General features: G+C 41.5%; 1 protein-coding gene across 1 annotated transcript; it reads right to left on the bottom strand.

Annotated features, from left to right (window-relative positions):
- Window positions 1-3,067: 3,067 nt before the first annotated feature.
- cnga4 (cyclic nucleotide gated channel subunit alpha 4) lies at window positions 3,068-9,469 on the bottom strand. Its single transcript, XM_030786628.1, has 7 exons — window positions 9,435-9,469; window positions 8,474-8,575; window positions 8,251-8,357; window positions 6,892-7,561; window positions 6,533-6,692; window positions 5,620-5,785; window positions 3,068-3,672 (listed from the first exon to the last, which is right to left on the bottom strand). The coding sequence occupies exons 2-7, from the start codon at window positions 8,515-8,517 to the stop codon at window positions 3,068-3,070; spliced, it is 1,752 nt and encodes a 583-aa protein (XP_030642488.1). The 5' UTR covers window positions 8,518-8,575; window positions 9,435-9,469.
- Window positions 9,470-9,701: the final 232 nt, after the last annotated feature.

Raw genomic sequence — 9,701 nt, 5'->3', positions numbered from 1 at the left:
TATGTCAGGTATTGAACTGAGGTGATTAAACATTACAAAATGAACATTCCACTGTTTAAAAAAATGGATTTCCCAAAGAGATTTTTCTTCTTTTTGGAAAACATTTACAGCTCCTGTGTTTACTCATTCATGAGTTATCTATCAATAATCGTATTTGTGGAAGTACTCCTAACAACCGTTGCACAACCAAGCTAACAGTCTTTGGTCATGTTTTGCCGGTAGATATCAATAAAGATCAATATCTTAGTAAAGTTTAGTGCTCTGTCTGTCTTGTTCATCCAGCTGGAACCAGTGGAAAAGTACAGAAACTGCACACAAAGTACTTCATCTGCTGAGTGCAGGCATATGATCTTTATGAAGTGTGGCTCAGAAGGTCAGTGGAAGTATTAGAAGTAAAAGTTTAACCCCCAGTGTTACTGAATGGACATCACACTAGTTCACTGAGTCTTTGCCTTACAAACACACACACAAATGCACACACACATACGCACGCACACACACAAACCCACAGGAAGTCAAAGTGGAAGTTAGGATTCCATTTCATCTGTGGAAAAGTTTGGACATCTCAAGTGTATGTACTGTTTAAATGCATGTCAACACACTTCTCTAGGCTCTTACGTAGAATTTGAGCTTAGCCAGTTTCTATCAATAGCCAAATTATTCCTTAAAGTTACATAGGGAATAAGTCATTGGTGTGTCACTGTTTAATTATTATTACTTTTTAAATCTCATTTGTGGCTCAAAGATGCTCCAGATAGTCTTGGCTTTGAAGTGCAGTTGTGTGAGGTAACAGAGACTGTGATCTGGCTTGGTTTACCTGGGCTTTTAGTGTTGCATTAGTACCAGTGGTGGAGGAAGTACTCAAACACTGTACTTAAGTAAAAGTACAAATAAACAGACAAAAATGTACTCTAGTAAAAGTACCACATTAACCTTTTTACTTGAGTAAAAGTAAGTAAGTACCTGTTTTTAAATATACTTAAAGTATTAAAAGTAAAAGTATTTGCTGAATGTATTCCCTAATGCAATGGTCTACAATATCATTGTGTGCCTACTGTATTTATATTTTGTTTAATATGTCAGTAATATGGACTGTGCCATTTTAATTAACAATGCTGTAGATGATGCTACTGATAACACTGGCAAACAATCTCTTATCAATTATTTGAAAGATTATTGTTTTTATTGTGTTTACCCTCTGTGAAACAGTTCACACTTGGACTTACGATTCTTTGAATGAGAATTTCAGGGGTGACCTGCAGAGTTAAATGCCATTAAGCAAAATAATAAAGAGGACTGATTATACCCTTGAAAGTTTTTATTTAACTGTAAATAAAACCAAACACAATGCAAAACCAATGTGTTATATTGACTGCAGTAAACACATTCAAGTCAAGTTGTCTGCCTGAAAAAGGGGCATTAAACACATCTAACAAAGGAATAGGCACTGATCCTAACACAGGATTTCAACATATTATCTATTACAAAATTTATATTTTTGCCAGACTGTTCTTACAGGAGATGGAAATTGGGTTTGGCTCAATATAAGCATGTCAAGTAGGGCTGACAGTCTGACTTTTAAATTCCATTTTAGTGTAATTAAGACAAAGGTATCTTTAAAGTAATTACTACGATGTTAATCCTGTCATTCTATAATACCCACTAATTTTAAACCTCAACTCTGAAGGAGCACAGGGCTAAAGAGCCCCTAGCCACACAAGCAACATAACCACCGCTGTTCCCGGGATCTAGCATCCAAGCAAACACCCAGGACCAAGACTACATTGCGTTAGCAACATGCATGTGTTACTTGCCAGTTAACGCTAGATTATAATAATTTAATCGTGTTTACTTGTTGCTAGTGGTGCATTTGAACAAGAGGCTAGCTAAGGTTACATAAGACTTCACTAACCTAAATTAATTTAACATGCAAAAGTCAGGTAGCGTTGAGCAACCTAATTTACCTCAATATGTTTCTTCAAATTAGACGGCGGATTTTTGAAAGCTAGTATCTCGTGTTTTCGAGGGAGACAAAGATGGCACCGGAATCTCCATGAATCATTTTTAGAACCGGTTATCTCAAACAACTCTTTTAAATAAGGCCCTGGTTGGCGCATGAATCTCCGTGGTGGCCTCTCTCGAATTCATTTTGGGTGTTTTATCACCGGTTAGTGCTGCTGCTGCTGCTGATGCTGATGCTGCGGGCGCGCCTCGCTCGTGATGAAGGAGGGTCTAACATTACCTGTCCGCTTTGATTGGTTCAGTGGACCAATTCCCCTCTCGCCATTGATTACTTTAAAACTAACAAACAAACAAAAAAACGCAATGTGACTGTAACGTGTAACGCAACGCATTGTAGAAATATAGTGGAGTAGAAAGTATAGATACTTGCTGTAAAATGTAGTGGAGTAAAAGTCAAAAGTACCCACAACTAAATCTACTTAAGTAAAGTACAGATACATGAAAAATGTACTTAAGTACAGTAACGAAGTACTTGTACTTCGTTACATTCCACCACTGATTAGTACCACAGGGAGAATATAGACAGGTGCTAATGTAGTGTTTGTTCAGTCTGTTTATCTGACCCTGTTATTGTAGAGTAAATAGATGTTTTTGGGTCCCGTGTGCCCATTTTAACGATTGAGTGTATTTTCTGCCCTCTAGTGTTAACTTAGGGTAGTACTCCCAGCTGCAGCATTCAAAGTGATTTGTTACTCAGTGCTGTATGTTTAGTACATAAATAGTAAACACAAATCTTTATTTGTGCTACACACAATAATATTACAGTGGACTATTATTTTGCTTGTCTTACAACAGAATTTCATCATCTACATGCACTGTACCATAAAGTACATTCAAGGATACTGACAAAGTACACACAAATATAGACAAAAAATAACTTAAAAAATAAAATTTGCTGAAGCACACATTTTTCTGTGAGCTTACGTTGCTGAAAGAGCTCTAGCAGTGTTGACAATTATTTGAAAAAAAAAAAAAGAAAAGTAAATAACTAAATGATTGATCTGAAGCACTCAAACCAAACCCATTCACTTTCACCCACTTATACTCATTCCTTGGTCTGTTTTTCCTCTTCTATCTCCTCACTTCCCTTCCCTTCCCCTTCTCTGTCTTTATCTCGCTGAGTCTTCTCCTCTTCCTGACCTCCCTCCCTCTCCTTCTCGTTCTCCTCTCCTCCGTCTCCTTCCCCCCTCTCCCCGACCTCTCCTGACCCGTCCCCCACCTCTCGCTCTCGCTCTCGCTCTCCCTCTCTCACCGTCTCTTCCTTCTCTTCCTCTCCTCCTGCCCCCTCTGCTACAATGCCCTCCCAGTCTTCTGTCTGCATCTCCAGTTGCTCCACCCGTTGCAGCATCTTACGCAAGCTGGACTCCATCTCGGCCATCAGCCTGGCCAGTTTGGTCTGCTGCGTTTCCAAGGCGGCCTCCAGCCGCTTCACCTTCTCCTCCGTCTTCTCCTCCGCCCTCTCTCCGTCAGCGCCTTGCTCCTCCAGCATGCCCATCTTGGTAAGGATCTGTCGACCTTTCTCCTCCAGTAAGCGTTTGGCAGCTGGGAACTCTGAGAGCGTGTTCGTCAGGTCCTCCTTTGACAGGCTGAAGAGGTCAGAATGACCGATGCTGCGTATGTTGGCTGTTCGTCGGTTACCAGATTTGTTGCCTGTCATGTGAGAGAACGGGGTTGATACGATGAGTAGGGGTATTTGGAATGGTGTTGTGTGTGGTAGGGAAGTTTTAGGTATAATTTCTGCTTTGTTGTGGAATAGTCCTAAAAGGTCTTTGTGTTTCATATTCAAGTGAACGTAGATAAAAACTATACATTTACATTGAACTTTTTCCTGAGTTATAATATGTATCAAGTCCTGTGAAAAATGATACATGAATGCAAACAGACATACATCTCTTTACACTGTATAAAAAGTTAAGATAACTCAAACACAAATGCAACTTTGCATCTCCTATATGACACGTTTGTTCAGCCTGAGACCCTGTGGGTAAAGACACCCAGCTGTGGAGGATCCATCCCCTCCTCCATCACAGGCCTCACTTCACTCACTAGACCAGTGAGGATGAATCTCCCACTGACCGCTGACATTTCCTGGGGCTGCTACACTGACCGTCATTCTGCTCTGCGGATACTGTTTCTCTGCTTGGGTCTGTAGAGTGGAGCCGCTTTCAGACTGTGGCTCTGGAGACCTGGATGCCCCCAAAGCATTAAAGAAAAACATTACTCATCTCAGCAGCCGCAGTATTTTGAAAACACTGCCCATCCCAGCAGAGCTGTGAGAAGTGGTGCAGCACGATACGCAGAGACTGGGTCTTTTCTGGCTGGATTGATCGGCATGGATGGCAGATGATTTGCCCTGATCCGCATAAAGGGATTCAGTCACCCTGTGAGTTCATCCATAAACCAGAAGAGCAAACGGTTGCTTCTTATAACATAATAGACAAAACTGCTAAGAGGCTAGACCTTTCCATTCCCTCAGTGGTACAGCCACCGACCCACTGTATTTAACCTCCTCGTTATCATCTGCTGTGTCTTTCTAGGGCAATGCTGCCCTCCAAGCCGTGCCATGCACCTGCCAGTTTGAGAAACATGGCCCTCGCCCCAGGTTTTCCCAGTGCACCCTTTCGAGAGGGCTTACCAGCAATGTCACCGAGTGTCGCGGTTACAGAGCCGAGCAAGGTGACTGAGTCGGCTGTCCACCTCACCAAATTCACAACTCAGAGCCAGGCTGAGGGGGGGGGGGGTTCTCTGGTTGCTATGCAACACCAATTTTCACTTTATTTAGTTTAATTCTGCAGTGGGGAAAAATGTCCTTTCATAGATGCTCCTGCAGGTTAATTTGAAGGTTTACACTATGAGTGTATTCATTAGTCATTTCAAAAGCTACACAGAGAGAGTCGCTGACAATGATGCGAACAGTCATAACATGGTGTCAGAAGACCCTCTTCCTCATAGCATTTTTGACTGACGACCTGGTGCTGTGTTGTGAGTTTGATCTTGATCTTTAATATGTGGGAACATATTTAATCACGCACCTTGCTGTTAAGGCTTCCTTTGCTGAGATGAATATTTCATACTAAACACTGAGTGGGCAGGCATAGCACTCCAATGTAATCCAAACACCACTTTATATGGAAATTTTATTGACACATTGGTGTCCTGTGAAATGCGGTCACACATGCTGCTCTGAAGTGATGCTGAAATACTCAGAGTATAAGAGTGCATTTGGTTATAGTTGCAACCTTGGCTCTTTGAGAGAGAACACGAGATGTGACACCGTGTGGTTTTACTGCGCACTATAAGCTTCAGCTTATGACGTGATCCTGTTTGTTGCACAAGGGACCACTATCCTCCTGTGGCCAGGATGTTTGGCCATAAGAGCGTGACTTCAGAAGGATTTCTGGTGCGCTTGTCCGAAAAGAACGTATCCCACAAGTAACATGTGGTTCCCCGAGCGCTGAGACGTTCCAGCCATAACCCAAAACAGCCATATGCTTAACAATAAAACGCACCAAATGATAGAGTCAACAGGAGTGCTATTTTTGGTAGAAAAGTAACAAGTGCAGAGAAGCACGCACCATCTGTTGTTTTGGTTTATACCTTTGATATTCAGGATGCTGATCTCTCCAAAGAAGTTTCCCTCCCCCAACACAGCGTACTGGGTGACTCCGTCATCTGCCACTACAGCAAGCTTCCCCTCTATAATGATGTACATCTCATGTCCCACGTCACCCTTCCTGCATACATACTCACCTGGGCTATACACCTGCAGAGACCAGACAAGACATGGTCAGGCACAGGGAAAATATGGTGACCTCGATAGACAAAAACAACTGAAGAATCAGTAGGTGGTATGGTAGGATTTTAGTAAAGTTTAGTGAATTTATTTGAAATGTTTTAAATGTTTATTTTTACAATCCCATTTGCGACTACCACAGTGCTTACGCGTATGTAATGAATTCATCAAAACTATTTTTGTGAGCTATTTCAGTAGATCAATATTTAGCAAAGTGCAGCTTTTGCGTACTTATTTACACAGTAAGCCAACAGTAGTAAGAGATGGTGCTTGTGCTTTGTTTTGCCTCCTGTGAGAACGAATGGGAACAGTATCTACCAGATTTTGTACCAGATGGAAGACCTTGCACTGTCTAGAAATAGGTCAGGTTATTTTTTATCCCCACTGACATTTAGGAAACATTTATTTTGGAGTTCAACGTCAAAACATCCACCAATGCTAATGGCACAGTCAGTCTATGTTGTTCTGAGAGCATCTGGGTCATTATGATCTTTTTCTATTAAAAATACAAGAAACTAAGAATCCACTAACTGATCTCAAAAGCCTAGGTTGTTGTTGTTGTTGTTGTTTTCACTCTCCAAAAATCCCAGCCTCAATCAGGGTATTCTAGCACCTTTCTTTCATTCACTTTGATCAGAAATAGGACTCCATACTGACATTCACATTCCTGGCAGGAGCAGTCTTTGGCTCTTAACTTACTGACCGTTGGCCTCTTACCTGGGGAGTGAGTTTGAGCACCAGTTCCTCCAGCAGGCTGGTCTCACAGTTCTGGAAGATGGTGACCTTGGACAGAATGGGCAGGTGAACACTGACAGCAATGGCTGTGCGGAGAGTGACCGGGAGTTGCAGAAGGATTTCATTCTCTCGTGTGATCTTCCTGTTTCATCACAGATGTTCATAATTGTTTCAGAAAACCACGCACCACAGGGCAAACACGTAGAAATATGATAACGGGAATAAATAGGTTAACTTGTCCAAAAACAGGTTAGCACAAACAGAGACATCTTAAACAGAAGCTGGTGTATGATGGTGCTGGTGTTAACTGTCGAAAATGAGGCAGAAAGAGGTCAACGCACTTGTTGATGTGCAGATGCTGGTACCAGCTGTTCACACGCCCCTGCAGTTCCTTGCTGATTCGCCGACTTCGCAAGTAGCTCTTCACTAGCTCATGATTGGGAAAGAACACGTTGTCACGGTCGCGGAGGTTGGTGATGACGCTCCCTACATTTCCCACGATGGAAGCAAACACCAACACAGCGATCAGCAAGTCAGTAATCATGAAAAGATACTCTTCCTCACGGGAGGGAAGGGGAGTGTCCCCCACCGTAGTGAAGATCTGGGCGGAGAACCAGAAGCAATAGAAGTATTGGCGCCTCATGGAGGCGAAGACGGGGTTGGAGATGTTGGGGTAGACCCAGCGGTCCGCACCAAAGCCAATGTATCGCGATAAGGAGAAGTAGAGGCACGCGTTCCAGTGGATGAGCACAAAGATGTAGACCATGAGCTTGACGATGCGGAAGGTGTTTGGGTAGGCCGTGCGGGTCTCCATGCGATCCAGCGCCTCATTGAGGCGCGGCGTGCGCAGGAAGCGGTTGACTCGCACCAGGGGCGTGTGGATGCCGAAATGCAGGTACAGCAGATCAGTGGGAAGCAGGGACGCCACGTCCCACCGGAACCTGGACGAACGCAGGTAGCGCTGTTTCAGTCGGGACAGGTCCCGAACCAGGATGCCCTGCTCCAGGAAACCTACAGGGGGCAGCGCAGTGAGAATATTCAGTAACTGTAACTTCTTTCAAGTAGAAATTAATTGTAGCTCATTCGCATTGGCTTTTCAAAGTCTGAGTTGTTTAATGGGATCTGCCATATGTGAAATCACATAATAAACCTTACATCATTATAGAAGTAACCTTATAGAGAGTTTCATACCATGTGTGATTTTGCCAGAGCAACAGTCAAAGTACATGTAGCATTCTACATAATGGTAAGACCAAACCCGACAAAGTATGGTTTCTGCATAAGCCAACATAATACATAATTTTTGGTCATTTACACTAAATTCTTATGTAACACATATTCAATCAAAAATGTGTAGTTTTGAAGTGATAATATGTTTTACATCCTCAAAACTTCAATGACTGGTATATATGAACTTTTATGACATATTTATACTTAATCGTGTAAATAAAAATCATGGTAGACTGATACAGATATTTTCAGGTCTGCTGATTTATTGCATTTTGCATGAGGTATAACATAACATAATTCATTTATTTGTCAATGCCAGGCACTATCATGATGTTCTGTTCTGGAAGAAAAGATTTAAAATCTTACAAAAATCTTAAAATCTTACAAACACTAATGTAGTTAATAAAGTAAATAGAATGTAACTACAGAAAACTTCACACAGACCTGTTTAGTGACAAACTGTGCCTTACCAGTGCGAATTCTGATGAACATGTCAGCAACATAGACAAGATCGGAGATGTAGTCTAAGGTTAACCAAGCTGCTAGGTAAGACTGCTCAATCATGTAGAAACAGGTCCTTGGCAGCAACATTAAGTTGGATTAAAAAAAAAAAAAAAAAAGATATAGAGTTATTCTCACAGAGTGGGCAGGGTGTTCATATTTGATCCCCAATGTCTGGCTATGTGTCCTAACCTGCAGATGATGATGACCCAGTTGTAGAAGATGGGAAGAATCATGACCTGCAGCCAGCCATAGTAGAACTCCTCAGAGGGATCGACAACCCACTCCCTCCAGCTGAGAGAAAGAGAGAATTTTTGTCCTTTCCTTCCTCACATCCATCACACTCCAGATGGCTACAGTGAATCATTAGCCAGGTGTCTGTCTGCCTGAGTTGGTCAGTGCTGCAGTGTGGATGGGAACTTCTGAGACTAGAGAGCATGAAGATCACCATCCACCTGCCAGAGTGAGTGCTCATTCACCACAGACTCATCAAAAAAATACAACATGGACATGGAAAAAACCTTTTACAAAATAGACATCTTAAAAAAAAACCCACCTGGTTAAGTGAAAATGGATTCTTATGTAAACCTACATGAACACTTTGACAGAGATTTACTCGTTAAAAATTCATCAGCTCAATCAACGCGATAACATTAATTCTGTAATTAAATTCATACAGGACATATATTATACATGTGGAGACTAAATTTTGTAATTTTGAATTCAGACAACAAAGCTAAAGCAATGAATCATACATTTATGTTGTTATCAAGAAAAGAACAGTGACCTAAACATTTTGTAGTTTAACACTTTGTGTCAGTTTCTCAGACAACTGTCACACATTAAATAAACCGTCCTAAATTAAATTTCTTCAAGACCAAAATTAGCCTACAGATTCTGACATATCTCACAGCTGTATATTCATTCAAGCTGAAATTTAGAAAACAAAATGTACATCTACATCATCAAATCAATGACGGTACAGTGCCATCTTGTACATCATATGATCAATATATAATTATATAATGATTACATGATTGCATGATAAAAAATAAAAAAAAGGCAAATGCACCGGTATGGCACCGTATGTAAATCACCCTCCATCACAGTAAGGGATAAGTGATGTAACAGTCAAATACAAAACAACACTCACTTCACTTTGGGTTTTTCTTCCTTTTTCTTCTCTTCGGTCGTTCCCTCATCCTTCTCCTCTCCTGTTTCATCCTCTTTTGGCACACCTTGACCCCTGAGAAACCTAGCCCAGCGACTCATCGTAATTTATACTACATCTAATAAACTATGTATAATATCCACTAAAACTTACAACAGCCAATAACAGTGAATGTTTCCTTTGCTAGGATGACAGTATGTGTCTCCAGCATCTATAGTTTGTGGTTAAAGGCAACCTGGATACTCTCCA

The sequence above is a fragment of the Chanos chanos genome, chromosome 10 (assembly GCF_902362185.1).
Source record: "Chanos chanos chromosome 10, fChaCha1.1, whole genome shotgun sequence".
In the NCBI taxonomy this organism is placed as follows: domain Eukaryota; kingdom Metazoa; phylum Chordata; class Actinopteri; order Gonorynchiformes; family Chanidae; genus Chanos; species Chanos chanos.
Note: the sequence above shows the minus strand (reverse complement) of the source record. Positions and strands in the feature narration are given on the sequence as shown.

Coding starts and splice junctions, on each gene's coding strand:
- cnga4 (XM_030786628.1), bottom strand. CDS start 8,517: ATGATTCTTCCCATCTTCTACAACTGGGTCATCATCATCTGCAG. Junction 7,562..8,250: donor GTTCATCAGAATTCGCACTG/GTAAGGCACAGT, acceptor TGCCCCCTGTAG/GTTTCCTGGAGCAGGGCATC. Junction 3,673..5,619: donor CAGCATCCTGAATATCAAAG/GTATAAACCAAA, acceptor CTCACATGACAG/GCAACAAATCTGGTAACCGA.